General features: G+C 44.2%; 2 protein-coding genes across 2 annotated transcripts in view; both read left to right on the top strand.

Annotated features, from left to right (window-relative positions):
* The window catches only part of CRAMP1 (cramped chromatin regulator homolog 1), a gene marked incomplete at both ends in the record, with an annotated part of 38,411 nt that extends 25,967 nt beyond the window's left edge, over nucleotides 1-12,444 (top strand). The window contains 10 exons of the mRNA XM_079542690.1: nucleotides 1,047-1,228; nucleotides 2,030-2,104; nucleotides 2,675-2,756; nucleotides 3,506-3,610; nucleotides 4,613-4,791; nucleotides 5,338-5,418; nucleotides 8,982-9,216; nucleotides 9,481-9,645; nucleotides 10,337-10,482; nucleotides 12,280-12,444. Coding sequence (XP_079398816.1) covers nucleotides 1,047-1,228; nucleotides 2,030-2,104; nucleotides 2,675-2,756; nucleotides 3,506-3,610; nucleotides 4,613-4,791; nucleotides 5,338-5,418; nucleotides 8,982-9,216; nucleotides 9,481-9,645; nucleotides 10,337-10,482; nucleotides 12,280-12,444 — 1,415 coding nt within the window. The remainder of the gene's footprint in view (nucleotides 1-1,046; nucleotides 1,229-2,029; nucleotides 2,105-2,674; nucleotides 2,757-3,505; nucleotides 3,611-4,612; nucleotides 4,792-5,337; nucleotides 5,419-8,981; nucleotides 9,217-9,480; nucleotides 9,646-10,336; nucleotides 10,483-12,279) is intronic.
* A 6,212-nt stretch (nucleotides 12,445-18,656) lies between these two features.
* Nucleotides 18,657-25,712, top strand: JPT2 (Jupiter microtubule associated homolog 2; the record flags this gene model as incomplete). Its single annotated transcript, XM_079542822.1, has 5 exons — nucleotides 18,657-18,700; nucleotides 22,051-22,199; nucleotides 22,665-22,807; nucleotides 24,743-24,788; nucleotides 25,528-25,712. The coding sequence occupies 5 exons, from the start codon at nucleotides 18,657-18,659 to the stop codon at nucleotides 25,710-25,712; spliced, it is 567 nt and encodes a 188-aa protein (XP_079398948.1).
* Nucleotides 25,713-25,948: the final 236 nt, after the last annotated feature.

Raw genomic sequence — 25,948 nt, 5'->3', positions numbered from 1 at the left:
TATCATAGCCTACAAAAGGAGTGGATCAGGTGGATATAGAGCTTATGTAGTGGAAGGACTGACCCTCAGGTGTGTGGGTTGCACTGAATGTAATGCCTTCTATTTATCTTCCATGGAAACTACAGCAGGTACAAAGAACACAATAATAGTATTTGATAGAGCAAATTCTCAGCTACAAAACACTATTTTTCAATATAGACATCACCATTAGTTACGCATTTTTGCCAGCAGTGAAGAAGAGCTGCGTGCTGCGCTTGTATGAATCTGTACCAGTGGAGGTGCCCCACTGTGTTGTTGCCACTGCTGAAATGCATCACCCACTGATTCACTGTGCCAGCACTCACTGTTTGTGCTCCATAAACATTCAGCAGGTGTCAGTGAATGTCAGTGGTGCCATTTTTCCACATGGAGGAATTCAGTTCCAGCCTTTTGCTTCATCTGCTCTTCCATGTCAGATGCTGCTCTGTCAAAGTGCCCCTTGGCTGCCATCTGACACACAGCAACAAAACGCAGCAGAGTGTTGGTGGGAAGGTCCACCTCTGCTGCCATCCCACCAACATCCACCTCTGATACAGTGGGTGAAGGCAATGCAATAGAATCATAGGATCATAGAATCACAGAATGCCCTGGGTTGCAAAGGCCCACAGTGCTCATCCAGTTCCAACCCCCTGCTGTGTGCAGGTCTCCAACCAGCAGCCCAGGCTGCCCAGAGCCACATCCAGCCTGGCCTTGAATGCCTGCAGGGCTGGGGCATCCACAGCCTCCTTGGGCAACCTGTGCCAGTGCCTCACCACCCTCTGGGGGAAAAACTTCTTCCTAATATCAAACCTAAACCTCCCCTGTCTCATTTTAAAACCATTCCCCCTTGTCCTATCACCATCCACCCTTGTGAACAGTCTTTCCCCTTCTTGTTTATGTGCATCCTTCAAGTATTGGAAGGCCACAAACAGTGGCAGGGCCAGGATCCATAAGTCTAAGCTCTCTGTAACCTTCAGTTACCAGATGGTTATTTTTGTCTTCATTTAAATTGCACTGAAATCTTCCAGGTTTGAGAAACCTCCCCAGACCTCTGCTGGTGGCTGGACCTTCGAGTTCTGGAAGTGCTGATGCTGATGGTGGACTCTTTGCTGTTCCTACAACTCTGCCCCCCAATAGCCGCCACGGGAAGCTGTTCTTGCCTAGCAAGGAAGCAGAGCTGACCTTTCGTCAGCACTTAGACACAATCAGTGTAAGTGAGATCAGTGTGTGAAGACGTGCCGTTCTGTGCCTGAGCAGCTTGTTGGATTATAGGCTTTTTGTTTCATCAGGAGGCATGGGCGTCCCTACAGAGCAGCGCTTCTAGTAGTGCTGAAGCTGCATCAGCTGAGTTTAATCACATTTTGGTTATTTTTGAGGTTGATGTCACTTCTTCAGAGCTGAATGCCACCATCATGCTTCGTGATGAACCTGGTTCGCTCTCTAATTAAATTGCTCCAAAGAAATCTTTTGGCCAGGTTGATCACAACTGGCTAAACGTACAATGAATTTTAATACAACTTCATTTGGTGTATTTAATTGAAATATTCATGCGGTCTCAATAACAGCTTCTTGCCAAGCTGTGGTAGATAAGTAGTGAAATGACTTTCTGTGAGGTGAAAGCTTTGTCCCTGTAAAACAAGAAGAAAAATAATGCACTGCTAGTGAGAAACTTCTAGCAGTGTTTCAGTTGTTCAGTTGTTGTAGCAGAAGGTTGGAGATATGAATATAAGTGTTAATTTTTGAGTTAAGGAAATGGGATTTTCTTGCTCCATTTTCTTTTACTGGACTGTGTGTTTAAGGAGCTTTCAATTAAAGCATAAATAGGTGGGGATAGAACATCAGAATCAAATGAGATGCGTGTAACTTAATGGCAGTTTGGGAAAGACTGTTAGTATGGAGCAAAGCAACATTTTAATAAATAGTTGCAGTTTTATTGAAAAAGAGTTTATGGATGTAGTTTATTGTGTGCATGCTTAAAATACTTCCTAATGCGTTCCCTGTTCTTCCCTAGATGCAGTCAGACTTCTTCTTGCCAAAGCCAAGGAAGCTGAGGAACCGGCACTTGCGAAAGCCGTTAGTAGTACAGGTGAGAATAATGTGTGAAGTGGGACCACAGGTTGTTGTAGGGTCTTGTGGCAGGTGGAGAACATACAAAAATAAAAACAAAATAGTGGACACTCGTCTGGGGAAAGGGAAGTTATCAAGTATCAATATACCCTTTGGTCTCTACGGCTCTAGGAGACCTAGAAGATGCATGCAGTTGGTTTGTGGTAGTGAGACACTCTCTGCATTTCCATTGGTTTTTTAAGCCTGACAAATGATGCAGTTCCCTCTTCAATTCATTCTTGTTTAATTGTGATGGGAGATCGGTTTGTCCAGATCCAATCCTTAAGCTCAAGATACTGTAGCATCTTGGAAAAATTAAAAATGATTGCATGAATAATCAGAGTGGAGTTCAGTTCTAATTCACATTTGTCTGAGAGTTGTCCACATGGAGTTTTCTTATCGTAGCTTACAGAGGACACGCAATTTGTATCTGTATAACATTCTGCTTCTTACTCTAGAAGGTGTCATGAACTTCTGTGCCCTGGAAGACCATTTTACACTCAACTTGTAATATAATGTGTTTTGATTTATTGTTGTTCCTGTCACACAGAGAACACTGCTCCCCAGGCCATCTGGAAATCCGTCCCAGCACGTGTGTTCCTTTTCTATCCTATCCAACTCGTCCATTACAGGTGAGTTTCAAGTACATTCTTTCACTTCTTTGCTGTTAGGAGGTGTCTCATTAAGCTGCAGAAAGGAATCACTTTTGAGAAGAGGAAAATATCTTTTCAAAACCGTAGTTATTAATTGATTGAATCACTTCCCACAAGAACATGCAGCTGTTCAGCGAACCATGACTATGACTGGAAAAAACAACACTTTTCTCCCCGTTTCCCAGCAGTGAAATTAGGGGAGAGCAAGCAGTACCTTTTCACAAGGAGACAAAACTGGAATAAATTACTAAGATAATTTTTTTTCTATGGGATGTAATTGTTAGTCTGGGTCTTATAAGAAACTTTTCCTGGTACCTGGGGTGCTCTTTGAGTTTCATGCAGTGTAAACAAAATGCTGCCCTTGTTGGTGGAGCAGTATACTTACTTGTTCCTTCTTGTCGATGTGCTTCTCTTGAGTACAGTGGTAATACAGGTGGTCTCAGATCTCAGCTTCAATCACAAAATCAACGTCAGAGCTTAGAGGTTATCTTCACTCAAAACGACGAGAGCAGCTTCAGTTACACAGCAGCACCTGCTGTTGCATTTCTGTGATAAGGCGCTGGTTAGCTTGTGTTGGTCTTTAGGTCTGTTTCTGTGTCTGCTGTTTGCATTCATGGAAGCTAGCTGCTGCTTGGAATGAGTATTTTTTTTCTTCCACTGAACTGTTGTGCCCTGCTTTGAAGATGTCAGATCTCATTTGCTTGATTGGTATTTAATCTTTCACTTAGGGAGAGGTTCATTTCGGCCAATCCAGTCCTCACTGACTAAAGCTGCTGTCTCGCGTCCCATTGTGCCCAAAGTTCTTCCAACGCAGGCTACCAACCATCTGTCCAGTAAGTCATTTGTTAAGCAGTGAAAATTAAGGTCTGTCGCGATCTGTGTGATGTTACACTGTTGGTTTCTTCTTCCTGGGTAAGAATGGTTAGTGCCTTTTGACGTCAAGGAAAACGTGGGATGTTGTAAATGGCATCTTACGTGCAGACTTCGTGGCTGGAGAAAGGGAGAGGTCACTGGAAAATTCCAGACTGGGTTTTTTTTGCAGTGTCTAACTTGCTAGAAAGGGGTTTAGAATTGGTGAACAATTGGGTGATGGGTTGTTTGATTGTTTTTTGCAAGACCACTTTACAAAAAGAAAGAAAGAGGTGGTGACATCTGCTGTAAGTTTCGTTCAGTCGTGTACGAGCACGGCACTGGGAGCTCTGCAAAAAAGAAGAAAAAGCCAGCATAGCCCCAGCAGCAACCACCTGGTAACAAAAGATGGTCCTATAACTAGAGTGCCTAGTGACATAATGCAGTGAGTTCCTCTTAGAGGCTTAGAGAACTCTCTGTGATGGGAAGACATTCAGGTGTATACATGGATTTTCAAAGATCTGGATGATGTTGTTCATGCAGTAACCTAAGTTTATATACTGAGACTAAATCGCTGCTGGGGGCAAGGTAACAAAGTAAAACTATTGTTTCTGTGCCTCCTCTGTTAAACCATAGGAAATTTCTAGGAAATGCATAACCAACTATGTAATAATTTTCAGGACAAAAAAAAAAAAAGAGAACTAAACTGTTTTGATATACCTGACAACATACAGGAGCAGAGCAAAAAATTGTAAATGTTCAGCTGAAATGAACATTATATACATCATGAAGGAAAAATGGATAGAGATGATCAGATAGTAACCATTCTTTTTGCATGAATCAAGTTTTCATTTACTGGCCAATGTTTAAAAAACTAATTTATTTATTTTTAGGAGTGACACTACAAGGTAATTGCGTGAAGGAAAGACCTGAAACATGTCTTTTTTGTGTGTTTTTTTTTTTTTGTTCTGTTTGTTTCACCAAAGGTGCTATTGACTTGGCAGCTAAAAGTGCTGGTATTATCCCTGGTAGCCCTGTGCCTGTCCTGGATGCAGATGGTTTGTCAGGTGTATCTCCACTGTCACCAGACAGAGTGACCACAGTGGTAACAGGGCAGGAGTCGACGACTGCACATCAGAATGGAAGCTCCATCACCACTGTGGAGGTCAGAGTCTCTTGAGTTTGCCCTTCCATTGTGTGAAAAGCTGTAGTAATGATGAGTCTCCAGTGACCTTTGTCTTGTAGCTTGCTATTAGACGTGACTTACCACGGCAAACCTAGGCTGTGCTGTGTGGCACGTGTTCAGGGGCTGAAGGATCAAATCACCATTGCATTGAATGGATTTCCATCCCATAGAGTAGCCTTCATCTGTGACGCTGTGCAAGTTGTCCATCCAGAACTCTGGACATAAAAAGAAACAGTAGCTTTTCAAGAGACAGTGACTCAGAAAAGAAATATGGGGACAAAACATGGATTTCTGTGATGCAATTGGAATGAAAACAGATTTCTCATTGCTGGTTTCCTTTGCTGAGATCCTTGGTGCATGTCAGTCCTTGTCGTGTTCTTGGGGAGCTGATGGACCATTTTGAAAGACAGAGTATGTAGAAAGAACATGCATAAATGGTGATACACACTTCTCTCATCTCCCTAGCTATATTTCCATCATCTTATGTGAAAGTGTGACCTATGTGATTCCTGCTATTCCTTTTAGGGCTCAGGCTCTGGGTGTCGAGTTCCATTTATCAGCCTACCAACACGTCACGAGCAGGAGACAGTTCCTGATGGTTTTCAGGTAGAGTATGTGTTAAAAGAACAGCGGTATGAAAGGAGTAATGTTTTAAAAACACCGCTGCTCCTACTAGCTAGATACCCTTATTCTCAGATAGTTGCATTCCATCATTAGTGTTTGGTAGAGTTGAAAATCTAGCATCTAAAGAAATTCAGAAACAATGTTTAAATTTAATTGGAGGCCATTCTCTAAAAATGCAAAACAAATGTGACAGGCTCTAACTTCTGAAGGATATACGAGTCTGACTTGTTTATGATTGCTCAGCAATAAACTACATGTGTATTTTAGACTCCACAAAGAAAGATTTCAGCAGTCCTTTGCTGAAAGAGGAATACTTGTTTCAGTACATTGCTGAGGGAGGAATATTAAGCCTAAAAACATGATTGTTGTGTCAGCATCCACTTCAGAAAATCACATTTCTTGATGCTGGATGCAATAAGATGTAGTTACTTAGAAGGTAGGTGCTGCCATACTTGCTGGCTAAGAGTGTTGTCATCTTGTCCCCACCTTCCTTCTCCAGTGGGTCTATGACGTCCATGACCTGTGACAGGTACAGGCAGAAAAATAAAGATAAAAATTAATTGAAGAGTATAAAGGAAAGGAAGCACATTTGTCAGGGTGTAGAATCATAGAAGGGCTTAGGTGGGAAAGGACCTCAAAGCCCATTTAGCTCCAGCCATTGACCACGACGCTTTGACTGCCACCGTGCAACCAATTTGTTATCCACCAAATAGCACACCCTTCAGATCCATCTCACTTTAGAGATAAGGATGTCATGTGAGACCATGTCAAAGGCCTTGCACAAGTGCAGGTAGACGACAGCAGTTGCCTTTGCTTTGCCCACTGGTGCTGTCACCCCATCACAGAAAGCCGCCACATTGGTCAGGCATGATCTGCCCTTCGTGAAGCTGTGCCAGCTCTCTTGGGTCACCTCCTTATCTCTCATGTGCCTTAACATAGCAGGAGAATCAGCTCCCTGCTCCCAGGCACAGATGTAAGGCTCATTAGCCTGTCATTTCTCAAGTCTTCCTTTCTCCCTTTCTTGAAAACGGGAGTGATGTTTTTCAGTCTTCACCTGACAGCCATGACTTCTCAGATAGCATGGAGAGCAGCTCGGCAACCACATCAGGCAGTTTAACCAGAACTCTGAGATGCTTGTCATCTGGTCCCACAGACTTGTGCACATTCAGTCTCATGAGGCAGTTTCAGACTTCCTCTGCTCTTAGTCTGGGAGGGATTTTGCTCCCCCAGGCCTCACCTTGAGACTGCAGGATGTGAGTGGTATGGGAAGCCTGACTGCCAGTGAAGAAAGACTGAGGCAGAGAACTCACTGAGTACCTCAGCCCTCTCCATAACTGCTGAAACCAGTTTTCCCTTGTTATTTATCAGAAGGGGTGCACTCTCCTCTGTCTTTCTGGTCAATATAATGTAAAACTCCTTGTAGTTTTTGATATCCCTTGTTCAGTTCCATCTGTGCCTCGTTCCAGTCCTGTGTCTGCATGTCCAGACAGCATCTCTTTATTCTTCCCAGGCCACCCATCCCTGCTTCCACTGCCTGTAACTTTCCATCTTTTTCCTCAGTTTGATCAGCACGTCCTTGTTCAGCCATGCCAGCTTCCTACCTCTTCTACTTCAGACTTCTATTTATATTTATATATTTTATTTTTTAAATATATGTTTTTAATATATATATATTTATGCTGGGGATATGAACCTACTAAGGGTATATCTGTGGTGAATGAGGTCTTAGGTTCTGGTTCCTTTTCTCAGAATCACTCTGTATATTACAGAATCACGAAATGGTTGAGGTTGGAAGGGACCTCTGGAGGTCCCATTGTCCAGATTCCCCCTGCTCTGCTTGGGCCATTTAGAGCAGGATGCCCAGAACCACGTCCAGGTGACTTTTGATGATCTCTAAGGATGAGTATCTCAGCGGCCTTTCTGAAAAGCCAGTGCCAGTGCTCAGTCATCATTCATAGTAAAGGAGTGCTTTCTGATATTCAGATGAAGTCTCTGTGCTTCAGTTTATGCCCTTTGCCTCTTGTCCTGTCACTGAGCAGCACTGAAGAGTGCATGATTCTGACCTCTTTGCACCCTCCCTTCAGGCATTTATGTATGTTAATATTATTCCCCCTGAGCCTTCTCTTCTCTGAGCTGGAGTCCCAGCTCTCTCCTTTCCATGTAGGAGAGATCATAGGAAGATTATAGAATCATAGAATGATTTGGCTTGGAAGGGACCTGTAAGATCATCCAGTTCCAATCCCCCATAGTCAGGGATGCCTCCCTGTAGCCCAGGTTGCTCACAGCCCCATCTGGCCTGGCTTTGAGTGTTTCTAGAGAGGGGGCATCACAACCTTGCTGGGCAACCTGTTTCAGCATTTCACCACCTTCACCTTCAGAATTTCTTTCTCATATCTAGTCTAAATTTACCCTCTTCCAGTTTAAAACCATTTCCCCTTGTCCGGTTGCTGCATGCCCTTATGGAAGTCCCTCCCTGGCTTTCCTGTAGGGGAAGGATGTTTATAAGATGCTCCACTTCTTTCTCTGGACTCTCTTCCATATGTTTGTGTCTCAGTTTTTAATGAGGAGTCCAAAAGTAGATGCAGCACTTGAGGTGCGACCTCACCAGCGCTGAAGGGAAGGAACTCCTTCCTTGATGTGCTGTCAGTGCTTTTCCTAATGCAGCCCAGAATACCATTAGCCTTCTTTGTGGTGAGGGCATATTGCTGCCTCATGCTCAGCTTGGTTTCTACCAGAAAACCACGTCCTTCTCTGGACAGCTGCTTTCCTGCTGGTGAGCCCTTAGCATATATTGGTGCATGGGTTTGTTCCTGCCCAGGTGCAGGACTTGGCACTTCCCGCAAGACTCTATTAATGGTATGCAATTACCTGGGAACACGAGTATGTAACTGGTAATACCAGTTGGGTTTTCAAAACATTACTCATTTTCTGATGTACATCAGAAAAAAACACAAACAGTTGTGCTAAGGGGCACTAGAACCAAGATTGCTTACAAAAGAAGATTTCGTTTTGGCAAGTCTGGCTGTAAGGAGATAGGCTTTTAAAATCTTCATAATCGTTAGGCAGCTACAGGGCTTTTTTTTTGTCTGTACAAAGGCAAATGTAATACTTAATTCTTAAAAACTATCCTGCAGGTCCTAGAAAATAATTCTATTATTATAGTTCAATGCTTATTTCTGTTTTGTAGATGTATTAAATGTTCTTTGGAATGTTACCGACCAATATTCTTTCTGATGACTTGGTAGGTTATGGGCTGAGAAACATTTGCTTGTGCTTGCAGATATCTTTTTTTATATAAAGAACGTGAGTTGTACTTATGAGTGGATATCCAAGATATGGAAACAGTCTTCTCTAGCTAAGTGAGAAGAATATTTTGAGGCATTTTTGATCATTAAAAGAAGTATTAAGAATATATTAGGTTATTGTTCTATCTTTTAAACTCCATCATTTTATTCTGTTGTTTAGAAGCTAAGTTGTTTTTTTTACAGAGATGTATGTAGGACTGCCATAAATTCATGAACACTGCACTCTGCTTCTTGTAACAGGGCACGTCAGTCCTTTCCCTGTCAGAGCTGACCAAGACTCCCCTCCAAAATGGTCTTTCCACTCCTCCACTTCCTTCACTAGAGGCTTCCAGTACCCGGCTCTCTCCTCCCAATGTTTCTGCTCTCCTGGATATTTCTCTGCCTGGACCACCTGAAGATGTACTTTCTCAAGGAGAACCTGCCACTCAAATCAGTGATTCTATCATTGAAATAGCTATAAGCTCTGGTCAATACAGTAAGTCTGAGTTTAGCTAAGGTCGTCTTGTTAGTGTTAAAAACAATAATTAAAAAAAATCCTTGTCATCTTGCACATCAGCAGAAATTTTTGGGAAGCTGTTTTTGAACTTTTCAAAGATGTGTTTTGAAAACCCGTTGCGTGGCTGACCTGTCTTTTCTGATGTATGTAGGTGGTTTCTTGTTGTTTTTCATGTAAATTGCTGTGGTGTTCTCTGACTTCACCACATTGACTGAACCACTGACTCTTCACGTTGGCTTACAGGTGAAGGGGTTTCTCTTTCTCCTGCAAAGCTGAATGGCAGTGACAGCTCCAAAAGTCTTCCGTCCCCATCCAGTAGTCCTCAGCAGAACTGGATTGCCTCTCCCAGCCACGACCCTCAGTGGTACCCCAATGACTCCACAGACTCGTCTCTCAGCAGCTTATTTTGTGAGTATTGGTATATGAGGAAATGCATGTGTACAAAAAGAAAGAAAGAGAAAAAACAAAAAACAGAAGAAACCTCTGTTTATTGGAAGTGATCCTTTGGAAGATAGTTAAGTAGGACACTTGTGGAATTTTTCCCTTACTGTTTTGTTTTTTTGTTGTTGTTGGGGTTTTTTTTTGTTGTTCTTTTTGCCTTGGATGCATTTTCTTTCCCTTTGCAAATCTGTTCCTAAAACAATCCTGTTGCTAAATTGAAGCCCATACCTTTGGGTGAATAATTCATTGGTACTTCTTTGGAGTCTGCTTGGGGCCTGACTCATCAGCTGGTTGAGACATTTGGATGTTCTGCCAAAATGAAAAGGTGCCCTTGGCTCTGCTGCTGGAAAATAGGCTTTGCTGTGTGCTTGGTGAGCCTAGCTTCAGAGATGAGATCACTGAGTTTATTTATTGGGGGAAGGTGGTTTTTTTGTTTGTTTGCTCGCCCTGGGGTTTTTTTTTGGTTGTTTTTTTTTTTTTTTTTTTTTTTTAGTTAAACTTAATGAGCCTGCACTTTGCTGATGGTGTTCATACTGGCAACATATAATTATAGGAGATAGAGGAGACAGTCATCCTTCGTTTGTAGTTCCCTTGTCTTTGTCCTCGTTGTGGCAAACTTTTCTGTGCAGTGTCTTACTGATGTGCCTGTTCTTTTTAGCAAGTTTCATATCCCCTGAGAAGGGACGGAAGATGTTGCCAACTCCTGTTGGGACTGCCAGTGGCACCTCCTTGCTGGGACCTAGCCTTCTGGATGGGAACTCACGGGACTCTTTTGTATCGCGCTCTCTGGCAGACGTAGCAGAGGTATGTAATCAAATCGCTTCCAGCTGGTTTGGCTTCCTTTTTTAGCACACTGTTACTGCATTTTGTCCATCATATCTTCCTGAGGCACTTAAGACAAAGATGCTGTAATATCTGTTCTGTAGCTTAAGAAAATAAGTTTACAGTCTTCAGTGAATGATGCGAAATGGTCTCAGGTGAGAGCTGTTGGTGGAACTGCTTTGGATAACTTTGACACAGGCTCTTTTTGCTGGAAGAGCTCATATTTGCCTTGTTGGGTATAGCTTTGTTTTGACAGAGGGAGTTTTAATCCTCCCTTTAATTCTTCTGTTTTGTGTGTCCTACTTTATAGAACAGGAGTTGAAAAGACAAAGGATTAGAGAAGGATTAAATATTGGTGCACCTATGTTACAATTGGAGGACTGGTAGAAAAAACAAATAAGCCCAGAAAGAAGAAGTGTGAAATGGCTAATGCTAAGTTACCAAAAATGTAGTTATCCTCTCTATTGGTAGAATTATATTTGGTTTGAGGAGGTAGAGGTAGACTCTGACTACAGAAACTATAAAGGAAAGCTTTATCACCCTGAGGATAAATAGGCAGTGGAACAGGTCACCCAGAGAGGTTGTGCAATGTCTGCCTTGAGAACTTCTCAGGACTAACGAGGGTAAAACCCCAGATAAGGTGATCTGTCCTCCTAGGTGACCCTGCTTTGTGCGGTCTGTTGACATTTCTTCAGGTCCTTTCCAATCTTAATTAACCTATGATTTACAGTCACTGATTTGGTGTAACAACATGTACAGAGTAACTTCATGAGTGCTTGTCCCAAGGGAAGGAAAATGTCATTCCTCTATTGGATTTGGATAAAGAAATTGTATATAAACTTTGTAACCAGAAGCTGCAGGAAGCTAATGCTGGTCCAGTGTTTCTTTGAGCATCATAGTCTATGCACAGCTCCATTTCCTGGTGTAAATGCAAAGATTCTGCAAACTGAGAATCTGTACAGTATGCACGTTGGTTAGCATGCATGCCTTTAGTTTCTTTGTGGTTTTGAAGTGACAGTGCAGCCCTTGATCTTACAAACTGCTTTCAGAGGAAAATGGGTTAAGTCAAAATTTTAGGCACGCCAAAGCTGCTGCAGTGTTTTGTTGCTGTTGTGGCAGATGCAGGTTTGTATGGGAGTCTTTAGAGGAAGCAGGTGTCATTAAAAATAGCTTTAATGATGAGAGGATTCTGTAAGGCCTATTATTAAGTGTCCTGCAGAATCAAGTTTTATTTACAAAAAATGCAGGTATTAAATAGAATGCAATATATATATATTATGCATATATTATGCATATTATATGCAATATATATATATACAGCTTTTGCACAACACCTTTAGTGGTACAGCTTCATGCTGAATTAAGGATGTGCAGGTAAGGCTCGTTCAGAGCCTTTTTCTTTTTTTGAGAGGCTTACATTTAACCACACTTAAGAGCTATTCTCTAACTCAGAAGAAGTGAGACGAAGAGCATCTTTCATGTGAGGGGAGGCTGAGAATGAAAGACAAGAAACAGTGGGCAAAAACTGAAACGCATGAAAGACCATGTAAACATTAGAAAACTTCTTTGCTATGGGTAGTCGGAAACTGGAACGGGTTGCTTGGAGAGGTAACAGAGTCTCCACCTATGGAGATACTCAGAACCTGACTGGATGGCAGCCTGTTCTTGTTGACCTGGTTTGAGCAGGGGAGTTGGACAAGGTGGTCACAGGTCCTCCCTTGCCCTTCTATTCTGTGAAATTTCCACTGACATGTAACTCTTCTGTCATGTCTCTTACAGGTGGTGGATTCCCAGTTGGCTTGCATGATGAATGAAAACAGCATTGATTACATATCTCGTTTTAATGACCTTGCCCAGGAACTGTCCATACCTGAGCCAACCCGCAGGGAAATTCTGTTTGATGGAGGAGGTGGTGGTCCCCCTATTGGGGATCTCTCGCAGTGAGTGTTTGAGACCAGCAGGCTGGTGTAGACTGTTCAGCTTAAGTTGGAGCTTGCAGTGCTGGATCATGGCAAGAGCAGATTGCAGACGCTCAGTTGTCCCTGTCTTGGTGCACTTCTTTCTGAAAAAGAAGCGTTGTCTTCAAAGGTCTGAAGAACTGCTTGCAGGTCCTGGAATGTGCAATATACTGGGAACAAGAAAATGTGGAATGATATTACAGGAAATAGTGTGTCCCCTGCATCAGTGGTATTAAGATGGCAGGTTTGTGAGACAGTCCTGGACTTGTACTTTGGAATGGCCGAGGCAAGAAGCTCAAGCAGGAAAGGGCATTGCCAGAAGCTCCCCTACATGAATTGTTTTTGCATAGTACTCAAAATAACCATGATTTGGATTCCACACTGGAGCTGTGGAGAATGAAGTGGGTGGGTAGGTATAAAAAAACGTTTTGTGTCTTGACATGTCCTGGTTGGCACTCTGTGTGTGAATGCAGGCAAACTGAAATGTGTTGCACTCTCTTCAAAGATGCTGCAACTCTCTGATGCTTCATAGACCTTTATGTTTCTCTGCCTGTCTTTCTCTGACCATTCCAGCAGGGGCCCGTGCCTGCTTTCTTGTTTTGTAGGGGAGCTCTGCTTTACCCTTCTCCCAGATTGCATGGATCCCTGGGGAGTTTACTCTAGTTTTAAAGCCCTTCACACATCTCAGTCATCCTTCTGACTGCACTCACGTTCTTCACCTTTGAGATTGTTCACCATGTTCACAGTTCACCCCAGGGGTTGGAAAGTGCTTTTCCACTTTCCGTGAGGAGCAGTCGCTTTTCATGTCAGGAAACACTGCAAAAGAGTTTATCACTACGAAAGCTTTGTCATTAGTTTTGGCTGTGCTGGAAACCTGTATATATTGCTATCTTTCTCAAAAAAAAAAAAAAAAAAAAAAAAAAAAAAAAAAAAAGCAAGCGCCGAGAATTTTCCCAGGAGAGGAAATAGGAAAGAGTAATGTAATCTATAGATGAAAAATATTTTAATGCTCGAGCTGTTGAAATCTGTCTTGTGTCTTGAAGAGAAAAGGTGTCAGATCCTGTCTTAATCCCTTAGCTGCTCCTTGTTCTATGAATTCCAGGTGCTCTGCAGTACCTCAGGGCATCATTTTTCTTTACTGTTGCTCCCAGGCACTGATGGATCTGGAACTCCCACTGCTAAATCCCTATGCATTTACTGATAGTCTTTCAATATCTGAAAGACCCAGATCCTGATTCCAGCTGGTTGAAAGGAATCTAAAGTTATTTTTTTTGCAGTTGGTTTTTACTTCAATTCTACCTTTATAACTCAGGAGACTTTTCCTATTTCCTTTCCTGCCAGTTTAGAGAGAGAGTACCTTTCTGTGCCCCTTTGTTTAGCACTTGTCTGTTCTCCAGTCCTCTGGCTGTTTTAAGTCTCTCTGAAATTTTCTGAGGGGACAGTCCTATATAAACCTCAACTTTATATTGTTACTAAATAAACAAAACTTCCCCATTTCTTAGGCATTTATCAGGGGTTCACTTTCCCAACTTGCACTATACTCGGTGGATGGAATTCTGCCTGCCTGCCTTTAGATGCTTTTACAAGGCATTTGACTGAGACTTTCTGCTTGTAACCTTGCTCATGATGCACTGGTGGCATTTGCTGTTTTCCCATTTTACCCTGCTCGCACAGATTTTGGTTTACTGCTCCATAGTTTGCCTTATGCTCTTATCGTTTAGGGAAAACGTGACGAGTTTTGAGGCACCTTTTGTGCAGCCCAGAGCAACTTTACTGATGTCAGTCAAAAAGTCATGAGATTTATATGACATTCCAAGACACCACATAAGATTGCTACATTCTCTGGCATAGGAACTACGCACCTGTGTAAAAACCATGTTAGCATCAGCAGTTGTTCCCAGCAGGGAGTCAGGCCTGTATTAGTAGCAGGAAGATGGTCGTGACTAGAAAAACTGAGAATTTCATACTTGTGAGCTAGCTTTCTGTGCTGGGTCGTGTAGGACGTTCCTTGCTCTTTATTTCTGTCATTATCCTTAGGGAGTGTTGTTTGAGAATGGTGATGCGATTATCAGGAAATTGCATAAATTTGGCATTTGAAATCTCAAACGAAGAATGAGTGCTGAGGATTGTGATTCTGAGCATTCATCCTTGTTATGAAGAGAATATCTATGAATCTTGAGTCACTCCCTCCAAAATGTGTGAAGTTTTGCTGAAAGTCGAGCTATACTTTGATTCAGTCTTACCGAAGTGTCTCTATTTGGCTTTGGCTTCATATGTTAGTAGTGCTGGTTATCATACATGCTGTACCTCCAAAAACCCTTCAGCCTTGCAGGACAGAAGCAGAGGGCTCCTCTTGTAGCTGGGACTGGATTACAGGACGTGCAGGAGATGTGATGTATTCCAAGCAAGTACTGTAACAAAAAACTGAACTTCAGCATTGTGAAAGACCAGCTTGGTGGTCTGTAACATATGTAGATAGCTTGACAGACATTGCATCTTCTCAACCCGTGCCACTGGTTAGGTGGATACCGTGCTAATTCTGACTCTTAGATTGCCTAGAAGTGGTGCCAGTGTCGCTGCACCACAAGGCAGAGCGTTTCATCAAGGTCTGTGAAGAGTTTCTGCCTCCTGATGCAGGGAGCTGTCAGGCTGTCCCTTCTCAGCCCATTCAGTTGCCATAGAGGAAAAAGAATGAATGTTAACACAGTGGCTATTGCTAATGGTGCTCTGAGATCAGAACATCTTAACATGCTGGACCCTTGCAAGTAGACTTGGATCACTGAGTAATAACAGAGTGGAAATGACAGAAGTCAGTTCAGCGCCAACACTTCTATGGTTAGAAATGTGTTTAGCATCAGCCTCAAAATTCTGATGACAAAACGGAGTTTGGCATCCTTTCTTTCACCAGAATCTCGGCTTGGTCCTGTCTTTTTGGACTGAAGTTCCTAAAGACTCCTGCCTTCCATATTTGTCTTCTGACTTCAGAAGTGCAGTGCTCTGCAAACAGCATTTTAATAACTAAGCCCTTTCAGGACAATAAAGCTTTATCAGGGAAAAACTTGGCAGTAACTTAAGTAATAGTGGTAATTTTGAATTGATGCAGAACTCGTTACCTTACCATATGAAGAGTCACTTAGACACACTTCTGACTTATTTCTGTTTTCTCTGTGGATGTGCTTTACATACCAACGGTCTTCAATTTGTGCCTAAGGGAAAAGCTGGTGGGTGGATGTGGATGTACGTGTGTGTGTGCACATACATACTGCTAAAAGCCAAAACTTTTGTTTCAGTTTTAATTTTTGCAGCTTCCCTGACAGAAGTAAGAGGATTTGTGTTTGTAACAATGCCAGCTTATCTTAAGCAAACATTCAAGCAAGCTGTGCTGACGTTTGGGTAGGATTGTTCAAGTGAAACATAACTTTGCTAGCTTAATAGCTGCCTGCTGCACTTGGGACAGTTGAAGAGGACAAACGGACGCTAAGAACCTCCAGTTCTGGTATTAATTGCTGTAAGGCTTTAGTTTTTTACTAGTTCTACTTGTAAACCTCTGCTAGGTTTGCCCCATGCTGGTTTAGTGACTGTATGTACAACGCAGAAGCACTGAGTGGCTCAGCCAAGTATTTGCTGTCGTAACAGCCTGGTGAAAAGCAGTTCTGCACCCAGAGAATCGGCTGCTGTGTGCTGACAGAGCTCCTTCTTCTGGGTGCTGCACCCCGCTTAGCCATGCAGTTAGTTTAGCCTTTATCACTAAATCTACTAAGCATAGGAATACTAATTGTTTTTAGTATGGCTTTGTTAGGCCTTCCTTGACACCCCTGTTTATATTTCTAAATTAAGTAGCCTGGATCAAATCTGAACTTACAAACCATCTCATGTACTGACTCAGATCCCGGAGTGGAGATTAAGTTGCATTTTGGTTTTTACTCTCAAACTTCGGATGCATTTATAAAGGAAAGTACTGCACTTTTTTTTTTTTTTTTTTTTTTTTTTTAACTTTTTCAAACCTTTGAATCTCTTAATTTCAAAACAATTTGTAAATGTTAACTAAGTGAAACCTTGGCAAGCACTACGGCGATAAGTTATCATTAATTATTGAGACATGATAACTGCTTTAGAGCTTATGGTTCTGGCAGCAAAATTTAATGCTGTTTCTTTTAATAATAGTTAAGCCATATCATCTAAGGTTTCTGGCTTGTTTGAGATGTGAATTTGTTTTATAGATTATAAATATACCTATATAGTGTATGTATAAAGCAGAATGCTTGTCCTTACTGATTATTTTTTTGTACCATATTGTAAATTATATTATTTATTCTTTACCAATTTTGGAAAAAGGTGTTTTGGTTATTTAATATAATATACAAAAGCTGTTAAACTTCCTCTGTTTAAATTTCCAATTCAACTTGTAAAGCTGTTTTTATTCTTGTGCATAAATACATACTAATACTTGGTCTAACTCATGTCCAGTGTGTTCATTGCAGTTCATGGCCTATCAGATTTCTTATTTAATCTGTTTTCAATGTGAATAATTACCATTCATATCTCCCAGAATTCCCTGGATTGTCATGATGGGGAACGTTCTGATTAGGGGCTGTAGTACTTTCCATATTGTTAACATCAGAAATGAGTCAAACCAGAGCTTTCTCTGTCCTGACTCCCTGTGCAGGACACTGGTCACCACTAACAAGGATTGAGGGGGAGAGTCTATTTTGATTCTTCCCCCACCCAAACACACCCCATACATCTTCACTAACGACAGATGAGCAGGAGCTGGAGCATGGAGGTGTGCTGTTGTATTTATATACGTAACTCTGGAGGAAACCCGCCACCAGGCAGTGAAGGGATCACCAGCAGCTGTGCAGCTTCAGCAGAGCTCTTGGAGGCTGCTGGAGGCTCGCCCTGCTTCCAGCAACCGGAGGACTCCTGAAGTTCCTTTCAGCCTGAATTAGCCTATGCTACTTTACCTATTTGTGATTCCTTTTGCATACACGTTTCAGCCAATCGGAAAGCACGAGGGTAGTCCTGTGGAAAGAAATGAGGCACATCTTGGGGAGCACGATGCCCCCCGCCTCATCCCATGCTTCCTCTCCCTCTCTGAGGTGAGGATTCAGCTCCCATCCATGTGCTGGGAAGGCACAGCCCTGTGTGAGCTTTGCTCAGCTGCTCCTTCCTGCTGCCAGCTAAGAAAAATCTTCAGCTCTTCCCGATAACTTTGGGAAAGCGACCTTGGTGTGCTGATGGACAGTCAGCTGAGTGTGAGCCAGCACTGTGCCCAGGTGGCCAAGAAGGCCAATGGCATCCTGGCTTGGATCAGGAATGATGCGGTGAGCAGGACCAGGGCAGTCATCCTGCCCTGTACTCAGCACTGGCGAGGCCTCACCTCGGGTACTGTGTTCAGTTTTGGGCATCTCAGTACAGAAAGGACACGGAGGTGCTGGAGCAGGTCCAAAGAAGGGCAACAAGGCTGTGAAGGGCTTGGAGAATATGGCCTGTGAGGAGAGACTGAAGGAACTGGGGCTGTTTGGTCTGGGGAAGAGGAGGCTGAGGGGAGACCTTGCTGCTCTCTTCCAATACCTGAAAGGTGGTAACAGCAGAGCAGGGTTGGTCTCTTCTCACTGGTGACAGGATGAGGGGAAATGGCCTCAAGTTTCACCGGGGAGGTTTAGGCTGGATATCAGGAAAAACTTTACAGGGTGGTTAGCACAGGCTGCCAGGGACGTGTTTAAAATCCATTTGGATGTGGTGCTCAGGGACGTGATTTAGGGGTGCGTTGTGAGAGTTAGGGCGTATGGTCGGGTTGCGGTTGGACTCGATGATCTTTAAGGTCTTTCCCAACCTGAGCAACTCCGCGGTTCCGATTCACCCACACAAAACCCCCGGCGCCGTTCGGCCCCCACCGCCCCTTCAAATCTCCTCCCCCGCTCGCCCCGCCCTTCCTCTTCGCTCCGTTGTTCCCTGATTGACACGCGGAGCTGCCAATGGGAGCCGGCCGGGCCCAGCGCCGGCGCGTGCCGCGTTCAAGCTTCCCTCCAGCTGCGAGGCGCTCTGGGTGGGCGGGACCCCGGGAGGGGCGGGCCGGCTCCGATAGGCGGCTCGCCTTGATGGACAGCTGCGATCACCAACCAAGGGGTGGGGCGGGGCGCTACCTGCTCCCCAGGCGGCCGAGGAGGAGCGCCGCGCGGCTCGCGCTCTCGCATCATGTTCCAGGGCCCCGAGGCCGAGGCGGCCAAGCCCAGCTCCAGGTGAGGCGGCTGGGGGCCGTCGGGCGCCGCGGGGTGGTGCGGGCTCCTCGGTTCCGGGGCTCGGCGCGGGTCGGAGGCGCGCGGGGGGCTTCGGCCGGGGCGCGGCGCCGAGGGGCGGAGGCCAGGGGGGGTCCGGCCGCGTTCCGGGGGCTCCCGGGGCTCCGGCTCCGCGTCGGGGGAAGCGGCTGCGGGTTCGTTGTTCCCTCGCGGAGCTGCAACGCGCCGCGGCTGCGGGCTGGGCGCTGCTCCCTGCTCCCCGGCCCGCCTTTGTCCCGCGTGGCGGGTAGCCGGGCTCCGCCCTGAGCGGCCGCGGGGCTCTGAACGGAGCTTTGTCTGTGGGTAAATCAGATCCTCCTGCGCTGCTCGCTGCGTGGCGCTTCCAGGTCGAGGATCCTTGCGGTCGGTTCGTAGAATCGTCGGAAATGATCCTCAAAGCCCTCCGGTCCCGCTCCCCTGCTATGAACAGGGACGCCTGCAGCTCCGCCGGTGCTCAGAGCCCCGCAGGCTGACCTCGGGTGTTTGCAGGGATGGAGCAGCGCCCGCTGCCTCTCTGGGCGCCCCGTGCCACTGCTTCACTGCCCGTGTTGTAACAAACTTCTTCCTTGTGTCTTATCTTCCTTCTCTTAGTTTGAAATCGTTTCCCCTCGTCCTGGCACAGCAGTCCCTGCCGAAGGGTCTGTCCCTTCTTTCTTACAGTCTCCCTTTAGATATTGAAGGCTGCTCTCAGCGCTCCTTGCAGCCTTCTCCATGCTGCACAGCCCCAGCTCTCAGCCTGTCCCATATGGGACGAGGTGTTCGATCCTTTCTGTTGCTTTTCACTCCTTTTGTCATTTTTGTGATTCTCATCTGGTGTGTGAGCAGCTTCCAAACTGCTGTGCTGAAGATATTGAATGCTGTCCTAACTGTTAGCCTTGCTAACACAACAGCGCGCTGCACGTTCTGCCCTCCTCCCCACCAGCATCACTGCAGCGTGCTGCAGGGCTTCCGGAGCAATAGCATGAGTGCTCTGAAGCCTGCTGTTTGTTTGTAGGACAGGTGAGCTGTTCAGTGAGCAAGGAGCCTGCAGTGACCCACGAGCAGAAGCTGACCAGCAGCTTTCTGATCTTTGCTTCATAGCTCGTTGTTCCACACCTTGGTGTTTGCCTTCTGCTCGTTGGCATAGAGGTAGTCTCTGGTGTGGAATGCAGCTCTTCTCTTTTACCTTCTTTAATAGAACTGTCTGAGAACCAGTAGGGCTTCAGTGTTCAACTTCCAGATGTATGTAACTGTAGGTGTGTGATTTATATAAATATATGGGTGGGTAGGCAGAGACTTGAGGTAATGGATAAGCCCTGGAGCTCCTTCCATAGCTTGTCTGAAAGGCTTACTTGGGAAAGAATGTTCAAATTCAGTGTTTGAACGTAGAAAAAAAGCCTACAAGACCTGATTAAAATTCTTCAAGCCTGCTAGGAGAGAACAAAGCAATTAGTAGAGGCTTTTATACATACAGGGTAGGTTCGTAGTTTGGCTGCTTGAGATGAATTGACAGACTTCCAGTTAACTGGGGGTGCTTAATTTCCATCTGCTTAAAGTGCTTCTCTCTTCCTTTCAGCCTCTGTGGTAGCATACTCAGATTAGTACAGCTAGAGCTCGGATAAGAGTAAATGCATAAAAACAGCTGAAGTGATTGGAAGTCAGAAATCGCCCCAATTCTGTGAGGGTAGCAGCAGGCTTACTGCTTTAAGCAGAGCCCCTTCTCAAACTTGTCTTGTTTGTTCTGGTTCCTTTTGTCCATTCCATCTCCCAAATTTAAGTACTGAAAGTGCTTCTTACATTTTCTAGACTGTTGTGAATGATGGAACGTGTAACTTGCTCCTGTGATGTATGCTTTAATAGCAATTTTAGGTCTTCTGAAGTATATGGAAGGCCTGTAGTGTAGTTAGATCCATAGCGTGTTGAACACTAAACTGTACATCAGCTTCTGCTCGGGTCCTGTCTGCACAGCTTTTACTTGCTTCCTTAAACTCAAGAGGTTTGTGGAAGCCAGCCAGCTAAGGGCTGGAGTGCTGGAATTGGCCAGTAAAGGCAAGATCCTTCTGAGGTTGCTTCTGACTTTATAAACTACTCCCAGACCAAAATGGGAACTGCTGTCTCCCTCCTCACAAAGAGAGCAGAACTGCTTTCTGCATCCTGATGTGCTGACAGAGCCCATTTCCTGATGGGGCAGCCTGATATCTCAGCTTCTGTGGGATTAAATCTTAATAAAAGATGTTGGCTGAGAGGAGCCCCTTCTTACAGCTGATGTCTGACCTGCACTGGCTGGTCTCTGCTGCAGATGGTGGAGTGTTGTGCTGTATTGCATTGTTAATTCACTGACATTTGAATTCTCTTCATCTAGAGGGGTGGTGTTAAAGATCCTGTAATTTATTATGCTCTCTTTGTATAAAAGGAAAGGTTTGTTAGGCTCCAGGTCAGGTGTTGGATTAGAAGAGGTGTAATTGAGCTGCTAGTTTTGCTCAGCTACTAAGATTGCAGGTAATTGATTGAATAGATACAAGTGTGAAAGTGGTTTTCAATGCCTGCGTTGGCGTTGCATTGCTTTTTCTGTGGATTTTCCAATCAATTCCACTTGCACTGCTCCCAGGTAATGGTTCCGTTCTCCTTCAGGACAGGACAAAGTGTTCAACAGGGCATTGTAAGTAGCTGTAGGTTTATTTAATGGCAAGCATGACTTCTGGTGGATTTCAGTAAGTCAGTCAATTTCTAATATAATCTTCAATTTTAATAGGGTCTATTTGCTATACCTGTAGTGTAGATCTTTGATCTCAATGGTTTTGCATCAACAACTGAAAATTTATCTTCTTGCATCTTCCTTTCTGTTGTCAACTCTGCAGCACTTCATGTCACACCTGATGGCTGAAACTAGAACATTTTCAGCAGTGATGCCTGACTCTGTTTGTCTAACTTTTACTTGTAAAAATTTGTTTGAACCGCATGAGATGCAAAGTCAATAAATGAAGCTCAGCAGAAAGTCCAGTGCTGTAATTAAGGGCTTATTTTCGAGAGAAGATTTCTGACCCTGGTTTGTGTCTTCATCCCATTTGTGTCTGGCAGCACAGCAGTTTGCTCTGGTGCTACTGCTGGGACCATCTCAGGTACCGGCCGAGGAGGTGGGCAGTGCTTATGTGAAACCTGAGAATATTTTATCGGGACATCTGCTGAAAAGTAGATATTTCGTGGACTTGGATTTGTCTGAAGTAAATTCAAATCAGTGTAATTAATGGTGGCATGCAAGGGAGAATGTGGAGGAGGGCATCAAATACGTTTCCAAACAGGCATTCATCTCTTGTTTCCCTCCTCCCGTGCTGCAGGGTACTGAAGCCCCCTGGAGGAGGGTCCAGTAATCTCTTCGGAAGTGCAGAAGAAGTTTCTTCTTCCAGCAAGCCGCACCGAATGGCTTCCAATATCTTTGGAGCATCAGAAGAACCACAGAATCTTCCGAAAAGAACAAACCCTCCAGGTAAGGGCAGCCACTCCCACAGCATGGCTGGGCTCTGAATTGCAGAGCAGAGCTGGGTTTGTGCTGTGGAGTGCTGTTGTCTGATGTCATGTTTTCACATCATGAGTGAGCCTGAGCTCTAGATCTATTCTCATGCATGAAGGTATGAATATTTCAGTGACTTACATATTCATAGGCTTTTTAGCACATCAAGGCTAATTCTTTCTGAGTTGAGGCCTAGGAAGTGATGAAAGGAAGCTGATTCTATTCTAGAGCTCTGTTGTCAGCTAGCTGCCATGAGTACAGCTGGGAATCTGAGATCTCTATTGAATCCTTGTAACAAAGGATTTCAAACAGTATCTTCAGGTAAGAGAAAATCAGTCTCTAGCTAGTAAGATTCCAGAAGTCTTTGAATTGTTACTTTTTTTTAATAGCTTGGTAAAACTAAATCATGTGGAAAAAAAACCAAAACCAACTGTTTTTCAGGGGGAAAAGAAAGTGGTATTTTTGAGGATTCTGGTACTGCTCAGCCTCGTCCACGTATGAATCCACCTGGTGGGAAGACAAGTGATATCTTTGGCTCTCCAGTCTCTACCAACGTTGTGCGAGCACACCCAAACAAGCCTAAGGTACTGGTTTGGCTCTCACTGGAGCAAGGAGCTGGCAGCTCAGTCACCCTGGTGTCTGCTCAGCCATACAGCAGTGCCTGTTGTTCTTGAGGTGACAAACCTAAATGATGCATGGGGTAACTTCAGATTAGACACTTAGTCCTGAAATCTCTTTTAATAGTTTATCTGTGGTGTGTTGGTTCTCAGGGTGCTTCCAGTTTGTGATACAACTGTTAATTGCTGTTAATAACTGCGTTAAGAAAAAAGTGCTTCTGAATCGTTTGGTTTTAGGTGAGGTTTGGCTGGAGCTCTCATGGCACACAGCTGAGAGATCTTTTAAGAAGGGTAGGAGATTTTTCTCTTTATTCTGCAGTTTGGCAGAGGTGATGTTGACACCCGCTCTGGCAAACCAGTGAGTATCAGTGAGCTGCAGTGACCTTGCTGTCCCAAATACACGCGTCTGCATTCAGTGTGAAAGAACTCCAACAGGAGATTAAGCTTAAGTGACCAACACGAGAAAACTGCAGGTCAGCTTTGAGTGCCAGATCTGCCGTGGTTCTGTGAGGTCAGACAAATGTATGTCTTGGTACATCAGTTATTGTTTGTCACTCTGAAAACTGCAATATGGAACAGTTGGAGAGGCTTGTGCTTGCAACCGAATCTGGTTTTGAAAAATTAATAAAAAAAAAAAAAAAAAGGAAACTTTGCAAATTATATTCAGCTTTTGTGTTGAAATGCCCTGTGTTTGGGTTAACGACTGCTGCTTTCCTGTCAGCTGGCACTCTTGAAGGAGTGATTGCTGTGTTTCAGTGGTTCTGATATGTCAGGTACGTGCTGTGCAGCTGACACTCCTAATGATGGGAATGTATGAGCAGTCTCATTTTTCCTGGAACCTTAGGAAGGAAAGATTGCACCAATTTAATTTTCTCTACTTTCCCCGTTAAATTTGGAGGTGCTGGTTGTGGGCTCTTAGCTAACTTTTGATGGTGAGATCTCTAGTTTATTTGGGAGGCATTGGGTGACAAGGGAGGAAGAAAAGAAAGGCTGTGGAATCTAGGCTGTGCTGGGAGTAGTGCTGCCGGAGTAGGAAAGTGCTTTCTGTTCCTCTGTACCCTTTGTGGGGCTGCTCTATGACTCCTCTCAGCTTTTTTCAAATGTGACATTTTAATTCTCATGAATTCCTGTCTAAATGGAGGATGGACCTTTGGAAACTCCTATGAGTTTAGCTACAGCATTGATATGATGGGAAATACAGGAGATTGCAACTTGCAAGGATTGTAGCAAATGAGCTTTTGTGGGTGGGGATAAAAGGGAAACTTTTCTGAAGTATTGTTGTGTGTTTCTGATGATCAATTAATGTTATTGGGAAAGTGGTCTCAAAAGCCTTTAATTACTGTCCTGTTTGGGTCGCTGTTGATGCCTACCTGCATCAGGAGCTGCTGCTTATCGGTGCGAGTGCTGCAGGGCTGCTCGTGTTCTAGCTGCTCTGGGTTAAGAATTGACTTCTCTGAAGTGATATTAGGTATTTTCAGGTGTGGTGACTGGAATCATAGAATCATTTGAGTTGGAAGAGACCCTTAAAGGCCATCTATTCTAATGCTCCTGCAGTGAACAGGGGCAATTCTTGGCTTTTGGGCTGAGCTGTCTGTCAGCAGGTTTTAAGCATCTGAAGAGTTAATGTAATGTTTTCCCTTGTTTCAGTGAATTGTCTGAGATGTGCACCTGAATGTAATGTAGAAGTTAACTTTGAGAGTTTAATTCTAGTAGTGCTTTTGGGATTACACAGAGGTGGGGGGATGAAGGGCTGTGCGCAGTGTCTGCGGCTATCGGCTCTTACCACAATAAACAAGTGAACTTTGGTCAGAAACAAAGCAAAGCCTTCTGAAGCCTTCTGTTCTGTTTGAGGTACTGTTTGAGAACAGTGGTATACTGAGGTTGCTTTTGGTTTCATTGCAGGATCACATCGTCTTGAAGGAAGATGAAACACCAAAGAAGCCAGAAGGTCAGCAAGAGAAACTGTTGTTTTTGAGAATGTGTGCTGTGAGGGGTGGCTTCTTGTGCTTCCTCTTAACAACACAAGTCTAACACCAGAGGTTAGCGTAATATTGCAGAGGGGATTTCCTTCTCAGTCAGAAACTGAGTCATGACTTCAGGGAAATTGTCCTCTTCCTCTTATTGAGGAGAACAGCACATGCATGAGTCTTGATAGTGTGTGCAGTGTGAGTACCTACTTCGCTTGGTGCTGTATTGGTACTGTACATACAGATACATCTGCATATTTATAAAACACCCTAAAAGATTCTTTCTCCTTTGCCATCTCCTACAAGTGTGTAATCTAGGCATCCTCTAGCAGTGAACAACAAATAACTGACTGACAAAATGAGCTGTTGCTCTGCTAATTATAGTTAAGGAATGATGAGTGCGTGGTTTTCAAGCTTGATATGACAGAATTGCTTGGTATGTTGCATCTCTTAATTGCCTGAAAGTGCCAAAATAATTCTGAATTGCTTAGCCTACATATCTTTCCTAGAGAGACTGCTTAAGGAAGGAAACTACTACAAAGTGAAATTCTTTCCTGGAATCTGTTTCCTTCAGTAAAAATGAATAGGTATAAACCATGTCCTTGGTGTGCTGTGGGTGGGAGACATTGGGAAGAATTTTCTCAGGATGACACATACAAAAAGTGCTTCATTCACTACAGTGTGCAAGTTGGTCTGATCCTTTTTTTTCTTTTTATTCAGCTGCAGAAAATAACAAACCACAGCTGCAAGATGGTGGCGAGAAAAAAGATGTGGGCAAAGAGGAGCGATGCAAGGAGCCAGAACCCAAGATAGACAATCATGAGCCCAGATTAGGGCCGAGGCCACGCTCACACAACAAAGTTCTCAATCCCCCGGGTGGAAAATCTAGCATTGCATTCTATTAGGGTCATCTGTTCGCTTTCACTAACGGAGTCTGCACAGAAAGTCTGGTCTGTGGTTGCAAGGTCAGTTTTCAGGGTATTGTTTGTGGATAGATCCTTAGGCTGATGGATGAGGGTTGTGCTAAAGCGTGTGGAAAAGAAAACTGGTGATCTGGGGAGGGAGGGCTGAGGGAGGGAAGGGATGCCTTGTGGAAGACAGGAGTAAGGGACTGCCTAGGTGGGTGGTGGAGGGGAACATT

This window comes from Tetrao urogallus (assembly GCF_951394365.1).
Source record: "Tetrao urogallus genome assembly, chromosome: 15".
In the NCBI taxonomy this organism is placed as follows: domain Eukaryota; kingdom Metazoa; phylum Chordata; class Aves; order Galliformes; family Phasianidae; genus Tetrao; species Tetrao urogallus.
This window is presented reverse-complemented; position numbering and strand designations above follow the sequence as displayed.